Below are 17,438 nucleotides of genomic sequence, written 5' to 3' on the forward strand. Positions count from 1 at the left end.
TTAAACACTTTCTGACTTTGTCATCGGAGTGGTTATCCCCGGACCACCCCGGGGTTAGCTAACTTCTTCTCATTGTGTAGGTTCTCAGCTTGCCGATAGGAGTATCAGGATCTTAGGTCCGAGTTCTTGGGGAATCAGATCCAGACAGAAACAATTTGGCGCTAGAAGGAGGGGCTTTGATCACTTCTATCGCCTAAGAACCTCACACACAAAAAAAAAATATAATATATATACATAACAAAAACAATCATGGCCGGAAACAATGAAACGCCAGTGACAAGAAAGGTAGTAAATCAGTCAGTAGAACAGCCTCAGGTGGAGATAGTGGATGAAACCCACACCTTAGAGGATAATTGGTTTCACATGCCGATAACCTCCCCTGCAGGTGGAGGGGAGGCAGAGGATCCTATGGCGGCATTCACGCCAGATGAATTGGAAACAGCAGCAAGGGTGATGAGTGCAATGAGTAGGAAGAGAAAGGAGGCTGAGGCGGCACAGGCTGAAAGGGGGGCCGCTCAGGCCGATAGAGGAACATCGCACCGTAACCGGGAAGAGCAACACAATCAGTTGATGAACTCGCCTAGTAGATCCCGACATGAGTCGCCGATAAGATCACACACAATGTCACGGCAATCCTCAAGTCACACCGTAAGTACGAGAACCCAACAGCAGAGAAGTTCGCAAGTGGATGGGCAGGCAGTGCGAGCAGTGGTGCAATTAAGGGCATCTCCTTTTGCCCAGCATATTTTGGAACAGCCGATGGAAAAGGTGAAAATGCCGACTTGCAGGTATGATGGAAGAGGGGATCCGGCAAGATTTATAACGTCCTATGAGGGGCACATGATGTTGTATACCAACTCAGATGTAGTCTGGTGTAAGGTCTTTCCGACTACTCTGATTGGGGCTGCAGCCGATTGGTTCAATAACCTTGAAGTTGGGTCGATAGATAGTTTTGAAGGATTGACCGAGATGTTTGTGGGTCAGTATGTCAGCAATAGCGTGAGGCAGAGAACCTCTGGAGAATTGATGGCTGTGGAGCAGAAACAAGATGAATCCTTGAGGGATTACATTAGGCGATTCAACAATGAGGCAAATACAATCCCAAAACTGCAGCAAGAAATAGATGTGATGGCTTTAATGAATGGCTTGGTTGATTCTGATTTCAAACGGTACCTTACAAGGAAAAACCTGCCAACATTAGCAGCGGCGTTTAGCAAAGCTCATGTCTACATTAAGAGTGAAGAATTGATGAAGACAAGTAGCAGGCATGTCGTTGCCGGAAAGGGGCAAAGTCAGTATGAAGGGACATCGTCTGGAGGAAGTAGGCCGAGAGCTCCTGCCCCAGGTAGGGGAGGAGGAAGCCGGCAAGATTCGAGACCAACAAGGCTGCCAATGAGATATAGCACTTACACTCCCCTAAATACACCAAGGGCAGCAATCTACTCAGTGAATCAGAATAGAGAGGATTGGTCAAGGCCGATTCCCATGAAGGCAAGGCCAAGGGATGTGAAGAAGTATTGTATGTTCCATAGGGATGTAGGACATTACACAGAGGAATGTACGCAATTGAAGGATAACATTGAGGAGTTGATCAGAAAAGGGCATTTGACACAATATCGATTGAACACAAACAGGAATCAACAACCGGCACAAACTGTTGAGAGGCAACGGATAGAGGCAAGGTCTGAAAGGACGCAAGGAGGAATAGTCCGACAAGGGGATGTAGGAATACCACCGTTGTCTACTGGAAGGGTAGATGTGATAACAAGGGGACCGATTCATGGAGGGACGATTAGTGGAGCAAAGAAGCATTTGGCTGAGCACCGTCATCTAGTTTGTGCCTTGGATGTGGACAATCGTCCTCGGCCAACATCGATACCTCAGGTAGTGTTCACAGAAGAAGATGCAAGGCGTGTAGTGTTCCCACATGATGACCCGTTAGTCCTAATAACTAAGATAAACGGGGCTGACATCAAAAGAGTGCTAGTGGATGGAGGTAGTTCAACAAATGTGTTGTTTATGCAAGCTTTTAATGAGATGAATATAGGAAGGCAGTACCTGAAACCGGTATCATATCCCGTGATCGGGTTCAATGGGTCAACAGTAAGGCCGGAAGGAAGCATTGTGTTACCGGTTAAGCTGAGTGATGGGCCACAAGCACGAGATGTGATGGCGGAGTTTCTGGTGGTGGATGTTAAGTCAGCCTACAATGCAATTATCGGCAGACCGATAATACATGATATGCAGGCCGTTGTATCAACTTACCATCTGGCAATAGCTTATGTGTCAAATTTAGGAGCTGTGGAGAAAGTATACGGAGGTTCGACCCCTCCTTCTAGCGCCAAATTGTTTCTGTCTGGATCTGATTCCCCAAGAACTCGGACCTAAGATCCTGATACTCCTAAAGAATCGTTTTATCTGGAAACTTTGGATGGGATACCCCTAAAGAATGTATGGAACTCGGCTGTGCTGAAGAAATACTATGTATAATGTACAATTTTCATGAGAAGCTAATATCAAAAAAGGGTATCAGTAATGAATAAAGAAGTATTCAGACAACGTGTGTTGGAAATAGGCATCCTCCATTTAACAGAACACCGTTAAATGGGACGGACAGCTCAAAACCGCTTCCGTGAAGTTAATAGATATACAACCTGATCAGTTGTATACGTTAACTCGCGAGGTTGCTGGTTCAAAATATAATACCGGCCAAATCAACTCGAGTATACGCCGATATGAGGCGTAGCTCAGAAAGTGATCGCCGAGAGGGTACCTAACTGGCTGAAACAACAAAGCAGTAGGTGACCAATGTTATAATCTGGACCAGCAACGACTGATTACTGCCTAGTATACATAGTTCTAACACGAACTATGTACACTGGGGGGAGTAAAGGATGAGATAGATATCGTGCATTGATAAGATATCGCGCATTAATAATTTTTAAATGACAGGTTGTTATGATATGATATCTTCATAATTTGATAAGTTGTTGAAAGTTGTCTGATATCAGACAAATTATCAGGTAAATCTTTGTTTTTTTTTTTGCAAAACTGTCTTTTGCATATCTCTGTTTTTTGGCGAATTGTCCTTTGCATATTGTAAATTGCAAGGCAATGTAGTTATGATAACATTGTTTAAAATAAGCAAATTAGCAACTTAAAGACAACATAGTTACGATAAGAGGTGTTTAAATTTGCAAGCAATTGATAAACAACAAAAATGAAAATGAGTTAAGTTTACATGACAGTAAAGTTGACAATCAACAGACATCACCACAAAACAGGGGTATAGGCCGATAAAACAGCATTGTCAAAATAAATGTTAAGACATACAAAAGGCAATAAAAAGAGAGTTACAGCTGATAAGGCCCAATAATACAAGACCCACAAGAAGATGTCGGTGATGACTGCCCGCCCCTTCAAGTTTGTGCATCCTCAGGCACTGGGGAGTTCAAAATGCTGGGATCTGTAGGGCCGTCATCAGCACTGGGCACCAAATTGTACAAGTCCTTTTCAGAGAATTGCTGTGCCTCGAAGCCGGAAGGGATCTTGTAAGCTTCCTTGTTGAAAGCTTTTTCAACTTTGGCCCAATCTTCCTTCTTCCAACCGGCAGCATAGGCAACACATCTCTGAGCAGCAGTCCAACCTCCATCAAAACGATCTTGGAGCTTGGAGCAGAACTCGTTTGAAGCTAAATAACGGCCCACGGCTCTCTGACGAATACCAGGCTTATTAGCTTCCATTTGTTTAACCTTCTCCTCAAGGTTTTTTATTTTAGCTCTGGCGTCGCCGAGATCCTTTTCAACTGAAGGAAGGCGCTCAATGGCCTTATATTTTTCAACAATTTGAGTCTTCAGACTCTGCACTTCCAATTCTAGACCAGCAACTTTCTCAGCCTTAACCTTCAGTTCCGACATCTCCTTGTCGTCTCTTTCTTTTATTTTCTTCAAGTCATCTAAGGCTCTTTCAGCGTTATTGATGATTTCCTGCATGGCGCTTTGGCTGGAGGAGGCTTGATGATTCTTCTCCTGGTAATAACGGTACATCTCAACCAGCTCTGTACCAGACATGACGACCTAAAAAAAAAAGAAAAAAAAATATAATATATATATATATATATATGAATAATATAAACAGAATAAGTCTATAGCAAAGCTATAAACAAAACATAAAAATATGTAAAGGAAAAGTTAGAGTGCCTTCATCATGTTGTGCATGTGAGTAGCAGCAAGGGGGCCGATTGGACCAGCAGGTCTGTCCATCGGCAGAGTAAGATTGCTCAAAAGCCGATAACCGAGATTCCCACCTTGCATTGGGTCATCGGTGATCATAGATTCACTCCGGCCGACATCCATGTTGGGTTGCCAACGGTCTCCGGAATATCCAGCAGGGACAGCGAAGCCCTTTAGAACTTCGTCTGGAAACCTTCCAAAGACTCGTTCAATCCATTGATTGGACCAGTAAGTCAGGGCCAGAATGCTTGAATCAGAGCCAACCGTAGTGGGGGCAATTGAGACGGTTGGCTGAAGCTGACGAGGGGACTCGGCAGTAGTGAGATCTTCGATCTCAATCCCCTGAATAACCTTCTTCACAACGGCCTCAGGGCTCTTAATTTTGGTGGTGGGCGGAGTCTTCTCGGTCTCCGACTGGTCTTTCTTCTTCCCACCACGCCCTTCAGCTTGTCTGGGGCTGGAGATCACAACGGCTCCACCTCGCCGATTGGCCAGAGATGTCGTCTTTCTCTTCTTTCCGTTGTCATCAGCCATTAACTCAGCTCTTCTCTTAGCACTAACAGCAGGTGCACGACCGCAAACTGTAGCTAAAGTGTCGTAAGAAGCTGTGGCTTTGGGGCAGCGCCTGAGAACTCTCTTTCCGTCTGCTGATAGGCCCAGCAACTTGTTGTCCAAATTATCAGTGCCTAAAAACAAAGAACAAAAAAAAATATATAAGCTACAAGTAAACAATATCAAAAATAGGACGGAAAGTAAAACTCAGTAAGGTAAGTAATACCGTGCTGGTCAGTCCAACAGAGACCGACACGAGATAATGGTGCGTTGCCCATAATGTAACTCACATTCGGCACCCACACCGCAGGAACTAGACAAACTTTGCCGTCATCCTCATCAAATTCGGAGATATCAAAGTGATTGACAGCCCTTTCTTCATGCTTACCGAGGTCTCTCTCGGGGATTGAGTCAAAATGAGGATGAGGCCTAAAGAAAGTTCTCCTCAAAGGAAAGTCCTCTGGGACCGACATAAAGAAAAATCTATCTTTCCAACCCTTGCAGCTAGATAGCTTGGGGTGAACGGTGTACTTGTGGGGTTGAGTGTATAACGACCACCACCCATCCGATTGACCATCCCTCTTCAGGGTAATTAACCGTCTAAATACGTTAAGGGTTAGAGGGAAATTCCGATATAGCATAACCCAGACCGTAGCGATAACGACACGAATTGTTTGAAGAGTTAATTGAACCAAGCAAACATTCCAGGCTTTTAAAATTTTGGCAACGAAGGGATGTAGGGGAAAAAGGAGGCCAAAATCGAAATGTTTCATGTAAATGGCCACGGAACCAACCGGGCAGTCCAACACTGAAGCTCCAGACGGAGGAAGAGATAACTCGTACCCATCAGGTAAGTTGAAGAACCTTTTCGCACGACGACTAATCTTTCTCAATTGCCGTTTTCCTAAAAGCATCGTTTATTTTTGCCTTCGCGACTTTCCCGTCGTTAGCAAGAACAATAGGTTGTCGGAACTCAGCCCTATCTGTCTCGGAATTATAACCCTCATCCAGATTTTCTTCCCGGATAACCTCTGCCGTCATATCAACAATATCCTCCCTGCTCTCATTATTGATACTACCTTCTTGAGTATCTTCATCTCCTAAAACCGAATTAACGGCTGATTCATGAACGGGAGATGACGGACCTTCCCGGGTATTTATAGGGATCTCAGCTTCTTGTTCTTCTTCGGAAGAACTCACGACTTGGCCTTGACTAGGCTTTTTACTGGATTCAGTCGCCTTAGCGGCTTCAGCGGCTCTGGCGGCCTCAGCAGCTTCACGAGCAGCAGCTCGAGGCTGATAACTGGTACCCTTTACCCTTGGCATGGTGTTTATACCTATATTGCCAACATTAGTGCCGTATTGATTAAAATACCGTCTCCCAGCAAAACTACGTAAGTGATAGCGAACACTAACAGGCTCAACGTCTAGAATTTCAGTATCGGCAGGGATATCAGGGTTAGTGGGGTGATAAGCACGCTCACGATGAGAAATAGTCCTATGCAGCATAAAAGCGCGTTTTTCTTCTTCAGAAGATAACGTCTCAAATGGGTAATCTATGTTATCAGAAAGCGAAGATGAATCACCCTGATTACTACCGGTTTCTTTGCCTAAGGATGCCTAATTAAACGACGCCTAGTAGTACTAAGGTTAGGAAAGTTCCCTTCAACACTATCTTCAGACATTTAATTAAAAATAAAAAATAAAAACAACATGCAAAATAAGGGGATAGGGTGCGACAATACCTTCGACGAAAATCGCTGGTTCAATGTCCTTAAGTGATAAGAGGTGATTGAAGAGGAAAGGCGCGCCGAATAAACTGGAATGCGCAAACTAAGTTCAGAGAAGGTAAGAAACGTAAACCTTTAATTGGGATATAAATGGCTCTGAGAGAAAACTTGAAAAGTGAGAAGTAAAAAAAATTGCCGAAATTTTGATCTAAAAAGGGGAAACTGAATGGCCAGTTGAAGTGAAAGGCGGTTCAGAGATCCAACGGTCCTGAATCGATAACTGATTTCAAAAAGCAGCGGCAGGATTTGTGACACGTCTACAATTTTCCCGCTCAAAAAAAAAAAAAAAAAAAACGGTCGCGCTACCATAACGTGAATTTTATAATAAGTTGACCTTGTCTGCTATCGGCACACAAGGTCACTTAGGGGGGGAAAACGGAGTTTTTCACTCCCACATATTTTGTAACAAGTTGACCTTGTCTGCTATCGGCACACAAGGTCACTTAGGGGAGGAAAACGGAGTTTTTCGCTCCTATATATTTTGTAAAAAGTTGACCTTGTCTGCTATCGGCACACAAGGTCACTAGGGGAGGAAAACGGAGTTTTTCGCTCCCATATATTTTATACTAAGTACACCTTGTCTGCTATCAGCACACTCCCATATATTTTATACTAAGTACACCTTGTCTGCTATCAGCACACAAGATCACTTGGGGGGGAAAAGGAGTCAATAAACAAAAGTAATGTGTCGAGGAAGTATAACAAAGTATAAATTTGAGAGATAACACCAAAGATAATGCAAATGAACACACTATGGGATTATAACACTATACAAAAGTCGTCCTGAAGATTACAAATAATAATAATAAAAACTGTGACATCTGCGTAGCAGCCAAATTGGCATAGTCTCTGAACTTCATCCGTTGCCGTGTTTGGATATAAGCCAAATGGGTATAACAAACAGCAACAACAGTAGGAATAGCAATAAAGTTTCATTGATGCGCAATGCTTGACAGAGTGCAAGAAACGTTGTCATATGAAGATTCCAGAATATGATAAAATTCGAAGAATGAGAAGTGAAACCCAAAGTTTGTTTAGCTAGGATGAGTTTGTCGGCAACATTAACCGAGAATGATGATGTGTGATCATGCGTCCTCACTTGGGGGGCTAATTGTATGGGATGATATCTGGACCAGACCGATATCTTACAAAGGCGCGTGACCAAACCCTGAGTAATTATGAAAAGGCGCCGATATGTACCAGAAAGCAGAGATATCGGCTTGTCGGAATTCGGCACGTGGCAGCAGAAGCTCGACACTTGGCGCAGGAGGCTTTGCATGGGTGAGAGCCACCTGTCAAGTTGGATCATTATAAATACTAGGTAAGACCTCATTTATGAGGACATTAATTATTCTCTCTCTCTCTCTCTACTTTCTCTCTCATACTTATCTTCTTCTCTTAAACACTTTCTGACTTTGTCATCGGAGTGGTTATCCCCGGACCACCCCGGGGTTAGCTAACTTCTTCTCATTGTGTAGGTTCTCAGCTTGCCGATAGGAGTATCAGGATCTTAGGTCCGAGTTCTTGGGGAATCAGATCCAAACAGAAACATTATAGCATTGGACAAATTAGTTGATTTCGATAACTTTATAGAGTAGATTATGATTGCAAACGTCATGTTATAGCATTGGATAAATTAGTTGATTTCGATAACTTTGTAGAGTAGATTATGATTGCAAACGTCATCTTTTTAGCATTGGACAAATTAATTGATTTCGGACATTTTTATAGCATTTGACAAATTATTGTACTAGTAGTTGATTTCGATAACGGCTAATGTTGTAGTACTAAAAACGAATCTAAAGGGACATTTGATAATGTATTATCAAAAAAATTCCCGCCAAAATTACTTTCTAAAAAAAACATTGCTATATAAAAATAAGATTACATTAATATAATCTAAAGTAAACTTTCTAAAATATCAACTTCCACATTAAAACTATTACATATTTAAAGTTTTTCTAACATGTTTTTATTATTTTAAGATATATTTAATGCGTTTAATACTGAATTAGGGCCTGTTCACATTTACTTAATTTCAGTTGAGTTCAGTTCAGCTCCAATCAGTTCAGTTTAGTTCAGCTCTTAATTTCCCTCTCACATAAAATATCCATTTCAGCTCAGTTCAGTTCAGTTCAGTTTACTTCAGCTCTTAATTTCCCTCTCACATAAAATATCCATTTTAGCTCAATTCAGTTATGTTCTGCTCCAATCAGTTCAGCTCAGTTCAGTAAATGTGAACATGCCCTTAATCGATTCTAATTTTTTTATATAATTATATTTTATTATAATTATTCAACATCCGTGCATCGGACGAGATTTGACCTAGTTAAATTAAAGATAGATTAACGAATATAGAATTCTGGCAGTGGCCCAAATATAAATTTTACTTGTATAAACTTATGCATTTTTAGAGTAATTAAGGGTATGTTCTGATTGACTGAACTGGGCTAAATTGAACTAAATTGAATTGAACTCACTAGTAGAAAAACATTTATTTACAGCGGTTAAAAATGATTTATTTGCTGCGTTTTTGGAGTGGCAGCAAACGCCAAGGCAACAAATTAATGCATTGATTTGCTGCGTTAAGAAATGCAGCAAATTAATAGATTGATTTGCAGCGGTTGTATCCATTAACCCCAGCAAATAAATATATTTTTACAATTAATTAAAAATGTGATTTTTGCATTTGTATTTGTCCAGCAAGCTATTAATGCTATTTTGTACAAAAAAGTTGTTAATACTCTTATTTGCACCAGCAGAAAAACCAAAATTGCACCTTAAATTGATAAACACCCTTAAATAAATATAATTAAACTTAAATATTTCCATTAATAAAAACCTGTAAAATTACACTTAAAAATAATACAATATGAAAACGTTAGGCAATTCAACAACTTAACGTCATACAACTGGAGCACATCTACAAATTAAGGGTAAGTAACAGACCGCATCAACATACTAAATTACAAATTCTAAGATCTAATGACAAAAGAGGCAATAGAAGGAAGCAACGGCAGTGGGCAGCAGCAACAACAATTGTGTATAGTAGAAAGTATCACGAACAACCTCCAACAGAGAGCTAGTAGCAGTGGCACAAGCACACAACAGGTACAAGAGACATAAGCACCAGCATCGGCACCTTAACAACTGCTTCTCTTTATAGATAAGCTAGGCTTTCAAGTCTCAATGCATAGGATCAAGAACTAGTGCTTATTCTGCCACCAAATACAATTTTATTCATTTCATTGTCTGCAATTCAATATATTACTAGCATTAAAATGAGAGAGATTATGCACTATGGTGCATTTTAGGATCAAATAGATAAACACACATAGCTTACTTGAACTAGGCACAACATAGGTAACAAGTGCTGCATGAACTTTCTATTCAGTTTTGTGCAAAAAATGAAATACAACACCATAACAAAATAAGTCAGCTCTTTATAAGAAAAATCCTTTTTATTTAGGCCATGTCTAATGTCCACTAAACTGAAGTCTACTTAAAGTATGGTAAAAAAAATTCATATCTTACCTTAGGGAGATGTTATTGTTGGAAGCACAAATCCCACACTTCCCGAAACTTTTAAAGAAGACTTTTACATAATATAGGTTCATGGATAGCACTTATCCATAAGCAACACGATTGAATTTCAACACATAACCAACAAAACAATTTCAACACAACACAAAATACACGAATTTCGGTTGTTGTTAGAAATTAACTAGTAAGGAAAGATAGAACTGATCAAGTATAGAATTCTAGCCCAAGAACAGATTACAAAAAGCTTAAGAAAACCTCAGATACATAAACTCACAGCAATGTGTCAAATCCTATCACAACACCCGATTTCACCCCAGAAGTAAACTCCAATGAACGACGTAACCTGAACCCAAAATGAAACATCTAAACTTGTAAATCAACACAAGTAACATAATTCATCAAACTCCACACCTAACAACAGGCAAAATTCACCCAAAATCCACCAAAATTTCCCAATTCGCAACCCATTTCCTTCATCAATTACTAAACTCACAGAACCAAAATAAGCAATTAGTTCAAGTTCAACTACTCATGGCATGGACCACAAATCCCAAGTAAGACGTACAGTAGCCCAGATTAAGACATGATAAATTTACATAAGACAGGTAATAGATGGGTTTAATTGCCGAACAAAAAATTCAGCTGGGTTTAAAATCAAACCCATTAATCAGAAGAAAGAAAAAAAAATAAAAAAAACATTAATCAGAAAGAGGAAAAAAAAACCAACAAATAATAAATAAAAAAAAAGTATTCTAAAAAAAAAAGTAGAACAAACCCAGAAAATGTGACAATAGATTACTCAAAAATCTTCAACCAGAACCTTGAAGATACAGGAAATCTCAAACAAAAATGGGCTATAAACTACATAGCACATGCAATTGCATTGACTAAAACAAATACTTATAAACTAAATCTAAACTAATGAAATTAAAGCAAGAACTAATCAATTAAAGAAACAAAATTTTAAAAAGTAAAAACTCCAATTTACATGTCGTTTAATTACCCATAAATCAAAAGTAAAAACACCCAAAACACTACCCAAATCAAAAGTCATTCTCAATTAAGGTGTTAAAAAAAAGAGGTGATAATTTCTAACATTACCTTTCGTAGTGAGGGAGTGAAAATCGGAAAATTGACCCCAAATTAGAGCGGTGAAAGGGAGGACTATGGTGAGTAAAAATTGAGAAGATAGAGAAAAGGAGGAAGATACGTATGAATCTCCGGCAGCAGCAGCAACGACTCCATCAATCGTAGACAGTAGCTCCGAGTACTCGAGGAAGTTGGGCAAAAAGATTAATGGTGAATAAGGGCGATGATAGTGAGGCTTGTGGATAGTGAGAAACTTTGACAGCGAAAAAGGGCGGTGATCGGTGATGGTTGTGGAGAGGAAGTGATTCGACGGTGACCGGTGATGGTTGGGGCGGGTTGGAATATCTTTGAAATTGATGAAGTTGGGAGAGAGGGAGAGAGTGAAATGAGGTGGGCAAGGAAATGAGGGTTTAGGGTAGAATAATATACTGATATTATTCATTTGCAGCAGTAAACATAAAAAACCCCTGCAAATCAATATTTTTTAGGTGTGTACATGTAAAACGCAATTTAATTTGCTGCGATTCGCCGAAAACGCAGCAAATTCATAGCAGCAAATTAATGTTTTTCTTGTAGTGACTGAACTGAATATTTTATGAGAAAGGAAATTAAGAACTATACTGAACTGAAAATTATTTGAAGAGAACAAGCCCTAAGTATGAAATGTTTTTTTTAATAACAAGTTTGATTCATAAATAAAAAAAATTGTACACCATCTATGAAAATTTTAGATCTAATAAATATAGGATAGTTAATATAAATAAAAACATCATTTCAGTAAAGCTACAATCGTTACTGCTAATCGTACAATTTTCATATTATCTTTTAAATCGATGTAATTTACAACCATATTTTGTAAGGGGAACAAAACTCACTATAGGGGCACTTATAACACTAAAAAAATGTAACTTTATTAAAACTAATAAGTAAACCATTAAGAAAATAAAGATAAAGGGTTAGAAATAGCCAAATTTTTCGAAAAGTTGACTAATTCCAGCCTACACTAATTTTTTAAAAAAACCAAGAGAAAGAAAAGGGAGAGAGCGAGGGAAAAAGGACGACTAAAATCATTAAAGGTTGTTTTAATAATTAAATTAGTAAAGAATACTTCAGCTTAATTTCAGTTCAATTTAATTCAACTCTAATTAGTTCAATTCAGTTCAGCTCCAATCAATTTAGTTCAGTTCAGTTCAGCTCTAATCAGTTTAGTTCAGTTCAGTTCAGCTCCAATCAGTTTAGTTCAGTTCAGTTCACTCCAGTTTAGTTTAGCTCTAATCAGTTTAGTTCAGCTACAATCATTTCAATTCAGTTCAACTCAGTGAAGTAAATGTGAACATGCCCTAAATACTTAAGTAGTTGTCATTAATATATATAAATGAAAATTCGATGAGCTTCAATAAGTTTATAAACTAATACATACTCCGTACAATTATATAAATGAATACAAATATTTACAAACTTAAACAAAGTTTGATCAAACTTTGACACATCCTTACCTCTAGCTATATTGTTAAATTTTCCCAAATTATCTTTCTATCTATCAAAATTTTGCAAGGACTTTTTACTTTTTTAGAGAGCACACACCTTAAATTAACACCTTCCTTGTACCTTCCTTTCATATTTCGTCATTTCTTTTACACTTTATTGTTAAACTCCTTTCATCATCTAAACTCCGAATCTCCGGTCATCTTGTACTATATATACGCTCACATTTCTCTCTCTCTCTCCAACCCCATTTGTCTTTCTTTTCCATTACTCTTTATATCTCCTTCTCTCTCTATTCCCTTCCTTTTAAAAAAATGGAGGCTAAAACTAGCACATTTTACTTGAACAGTCACAAGGTGAGCAGTGTTATCCCAGCTAAAAGGAAGCTTGTGAAGCGTCTCATTTTCGATCAATTCGTCTCTTTCTTTCGTTCTCTTTGTTCATCTTCCGACTCTCATTCCGTCATGCACAACTATGAGAGCAAGAAGAAGATGACGAAGAAGAAGAAGAAGAATCACCGGGTTTTACCGATGAACTGATAGTATCTCAGTTTCGTTTGATCAAGGGAAGAGTCAAGAGTGAAGAAATTTGTAATACTAAATAGTAGATTAATCATTAATGTTTACAATTTCTTTGTTTTTGTGAACTTGTTCGTTCTTGGGTGATTTGTATTTTTTGATTTATGTGAAGTTAAATTAAATTTTGTTTGGGTTATTCCGAGGCTCTGTTTTTCCCCTGTTCGAGTTCATCTTCATTACAGATTCATGTGATCAACAAAATACAGAGTATATTGATAATGTTAATTGAACTAGCTTAATTACGTATCAAATAATCAAGGTATTGCTCATCAAAGTATAAATCATGTTGTTAAGTGATTATTATTATTATTTGAAGTGAAAATTATGATTACTAATTGACTCATTAAGTGTATTTAACAGTTTTTGTCTAGTTTGAGCATGGAGATTTGGGGTAGATTTCCTATTACTATACTCTATTACCAAACATCAAAGTCGTTAGAGGCATTTTAGAAGTGGTCATTATTCCGCGTGAATCTTTTTAGTTACTAATTTCTTTCGACGGTCTTGTCTATTAACTCAAATCAAATTGAATTAATTAGCGTTTTAACCTGAAGGATCGCCACTAACCTTCTGAGTAAAATAAGTCCAAAACTTGACAAGTATATTTTGTCTGTGTCTTGCGTTTTTAAGGATAACTATCATAGAATTTTCGAAATTAAAGGGTTTTTTTTTCTTACATTAAGATTGAAAATGATAATGCGAGGATTATGTATCAAAAGTAATTAGGACAAACTCGATGAGACAATAAATTGGGTTAATTTTCTAAGAAATGGAGGTGACTGAAATTGGATGGAGTACATAACAACATGGGGTAGCATCAATAGTGTGAATTAGTTTCTAACTTTTTCAATAGAATGTGGACAAGAGAAGCTTTGGATTTTGTTTGGATATTCATGTTTTGCTTTTTAAATTAGAATTAGAATATGGTCCTAATGAATAACGTCAAATGAACCCCACTTTCTTGGTGCCAAATTAGTTCAGGATATTCATGAAGTATTGATTCATGTACTCATTGCACTGTTGTCATTCCCTTTTTGCAATCAATTCTTTTGTCATTCCCTTTTTGTTCCAAAAGCCAAGACCTGGTCAGGGGTCTAAATTCAAGTAGTCGGTTTACTTTCCTTTGTGTTATGAAGTTACGAGTATATTTTATTGGCATCAAATTGGAGTAGCATAAAATTGTTCCGGGTGAGTTGGTACATACTGTGAGTCTTGGGATCCGTAAAGGTTCACTGTGAAGCACGTGCACAGTCAACACAAATTAGCTAACTCGGGATTATCCGAGGATAACTGCTATGATACTAAAGTCAGTAATTTAATGAGAAGAATAAAAGATAAGGTAAGAGTGTGTTTCTAGAGAGAGAGAGAGAGAGAGAGTAAGAGAGAGAAGATTGTACCTAAATTATGAAATGTGCTTGGGTATTTATAAAAAGACAATCAAGTTGGTGCCACATATCGACATAGGTGGCAAGTTTGACTTTGTAGGCAGCAGATGCCTACGTGGTCAAAAGCAGCTCTCCACATGGCCGAGATGAAGGCCGTTATGAATATTAAACTAATATGTTAAATAATAGATGACTAACAGCGCAATGCATAATTAATAACTAAGCCTTAACAGTGTCGACACTATCCGGTACAATAATAAAATCCTAGAGTAGCATGCTTGCCAATTGACATAATTGCATAACCAAGTACTCCGTACTCCATAGTAGTTGGTGAATCGGTGTACTTAGTTGAGGATTAACTCTGTAACCTTAACTTCACAAGGTTGATCCTTCAAACTACGTGTCTACGATGCTTGTGGGGTGATTAATTACTCGATGCTTGATAGAGTTTAATTAAATAGGAAAAGAGAACAATTATTGTCTAGGAATGTCCATAACTCAAAACTCAGCCAGTTGCATTTTGTTCACATGTTAAAACCAATTATTCAATAAATACTCGTATAAATTAATACGAAGTACAGGTTATACTTAAATAAAAACGACATTCACTAATTTCTGGTGGCTGCTACCAAGAAAGTGGATGTCACTCAAAATAAACTAACAACGACATTCAATCATCATAGAATCTAGAGTGATGACGTAAATCGGTTCCATCATCCAACTTGCTTACCTATTACAGTAAGTTTCTATCTTTTACCTTTTCTTTTCCATTTATCCCCCCTAATAATATTTTTTTTTTGAAAAATCCCTCCTAAATTCTTTGGAAAAATTAACAAGAATAATCCCAATTTTGTGTGATTCGCTTAAAATAATCCCGACTTTAGATTGTTTTTTAATAATTCCAACTTTAATATGAATTTGCTTGTTCCTTATTTTATTCTTAAAAGGAAAAAAGAGTAAGACTCTAATTCTCTTCACCTTAATATTAATGATCTGAAAAAAAAAAATAAAAAATAAAAAAAAATAAAATTAAATTAGGAGATTTTTTTTTTTCTAAACTACTTAAATTATTTTTTAGTGATTCTTCTATTATATTTGCTTATTAAGTTAATGATTTGATTAGTGGTTCTCCATTATACTTGCTTATACGGTATAAGGACATTAGAAAGTTATATTGTTTATTTCCTCATTTTATGTTTTCTCATGTAAAAAGAGCCGGTAATACCATTGCTCTATTTGCCCACTTAGTTGCTAGATGGGATACTAACGCTAATGCGGAACGTGTATGTATGAACTCCTTCGCTCAAAGTTTATCAACATTGGCAGAGCTTGATTTAATATAATTTCCGAGTTACTATTTCTCTCAAAAAAAAAAAAAGTTAATGATTTGATTGAATAAAACTTTTATAATCTACATATAGACTAATTGAAATTATTTTTTACTAATTATTATACTACCTCCGTTTCATAAAATCTGCAACAATTTCCCAAAACGGAAACTACACATTATGTGCAATGATAAGTGTCATTTATGTCGCTATTTTTAGGAGTTTTCTAGTTAGTTTTTCTATCTTTTTACTTGGTTTTAATAACGTTTTACTACATTTGTCATGTTTGTGTGTGAAATGTCGTTATTGCTCAATTTTAGCTTTTCTTGCATATTTTGGTGGCTTATGACATTAGATTAAACTTTATTGGTTTACTCTTATGTTTAGGAACAGTTGGATAAGTTCATTGCTCAAGATTGAAGAAATATAAAACATAAAAGAACAAGTAATGAAGAAATGTGCACTTGATTTGCAAAGATCATACTTCAAACGCCTATATCTTTTGATCTACAAAACATTTTGGGGCGATTCCAATTGGAGATGAAATCTTATCTCGAGAGCTTTCCAACGACCGGTCATATGCTCAATTCCGATGTAAAACGTGGGAGATATGCTCATTTGAAGCTGAGCAGTTTGCCTAGTCCGAGAGGAGCGGGCGCTCCGGTTCTTGGAGCGGGCGCTCCACCACCAGGAGCGGGCGCTTCAAATTCTGCACGCCCGATCCTCGCAGGAAATCCAAAAAAAAATAGATTGTTTCCTCCAGATTTCGAGCGGGCGCTCCAACCTTCTGCACGCCCGCTCCGGAACCTGGAGCGGGCGCTCCACCTCCTGCACGCCCGCTCCTCTACGCGCTGCTCGACTTTTTGCGGAGCTTCCTAGACAATTTGTAAGGGCTATAAATAGATTTTTTGCTCATTTTAGAGGGAGAATTGATATTTTCAGTAGTTTTTAGGTTAGTTTTAGGTTTTTAGAGAGAGAAACTCTCAAATTTTGGAGAGAGAAAGTGAGAGAAACAATGGTTTTCATGGATTTTGGATAATCAAAGGAGGAATTTGATGATTTGAAGATCTCCATTTTATATCAATGAGCATTTCTTACTCTCTCTTCTCTTTATGCTTTATTAATTGCTTTGTTAATCATGTTTGAGTAGATTTCCTTCTACTAGGTGTTGAGTGAAGCTTTGTTATGGTTAATTGAGTTATTTGAGATAAATTTGATGATAATTGTGTGATTAAATTGATTGAATTGATGATGGCATGTTGTTTGTTTTAGATTGGATTGATCTCCCAAGATAGCAAACTTAATTGCATATTAGATCTAGTTTGACAAGGGATTGTGAATTAGAATTGATATATTTGATTGCATTTTGGGTAAATTTCTTCTATGCACCTAGTCAATGAGGGATCTAGGCTAGGAATTTGAGAGATTGCTCTTGAGTGTAATTAATTCCCATTGT

At 37.8% G+C, this 17,438-nt stretch overlaps 1 protein-coding gene across 1 annotated transcript; it reads left to right on the forward strand.

Moving 5' to 3' along the window:
• Positions 1-462: 462 nt before the first annotated feature.
• LOC145613691 (uncharacterized) lies at positions 463-2,388 on the forward strand. The gene is made up of 3 exons (XM_081668771.1): positions 463-768; positions 880-1,469; positions 1,533-2,388. Exons 1-3 carry the CDS (start codon positions 463-465, stop codon positions 2,386-2,388), a joined length of 1,752 nt encoding a protein of 583 aa, XP_081524897.1.
• Positions 2,389-17,438: the final 15,050 nt, after the last annotated feature.

Source organism: Chenopodium album, chromosome 25 (genome assembly GCF_948465745.1).
Source record: "Chenopodium album chromosome 25, dcCheAlbu1.1, whole genome shotgun sequence".
Classification (NCBI taxonomy): domain Eukaryota; kingdom Viridiplantae; phylum Streptophyta; class Magnoliopsida; order Caryophyllales; family Amaranthaceae; genus Chenopodium; species Chenopodium album.

What these genes read in the sequence shown, in the direction of transcription:
- LOC145613691 (XM_081668771.1), top strand. Translation starts at nt 463, where the DNA reads ATGAGTAGGAAGAGAAAGGAGGCTGAGGCGGCACAGGCTGAAAGGGGG. An exon ending in TGGAACAGCCGATGGAAAAG is followed by an intron (nt 769 to 879) that starts GTGAAAATGCCG and finishes GTCTGGTGTAAG; the next exon opens with GTCTTTCCGACTACTCTGAT. An exon ending in AATCAGAATAGAGAGGATTG is followed by an intron (nt 1,470 to 1,532) that starts GTCAAGGCCGAT and finishes TATGTTCCATAG; the next exon opens with GGATGTAGGACATTACACAG.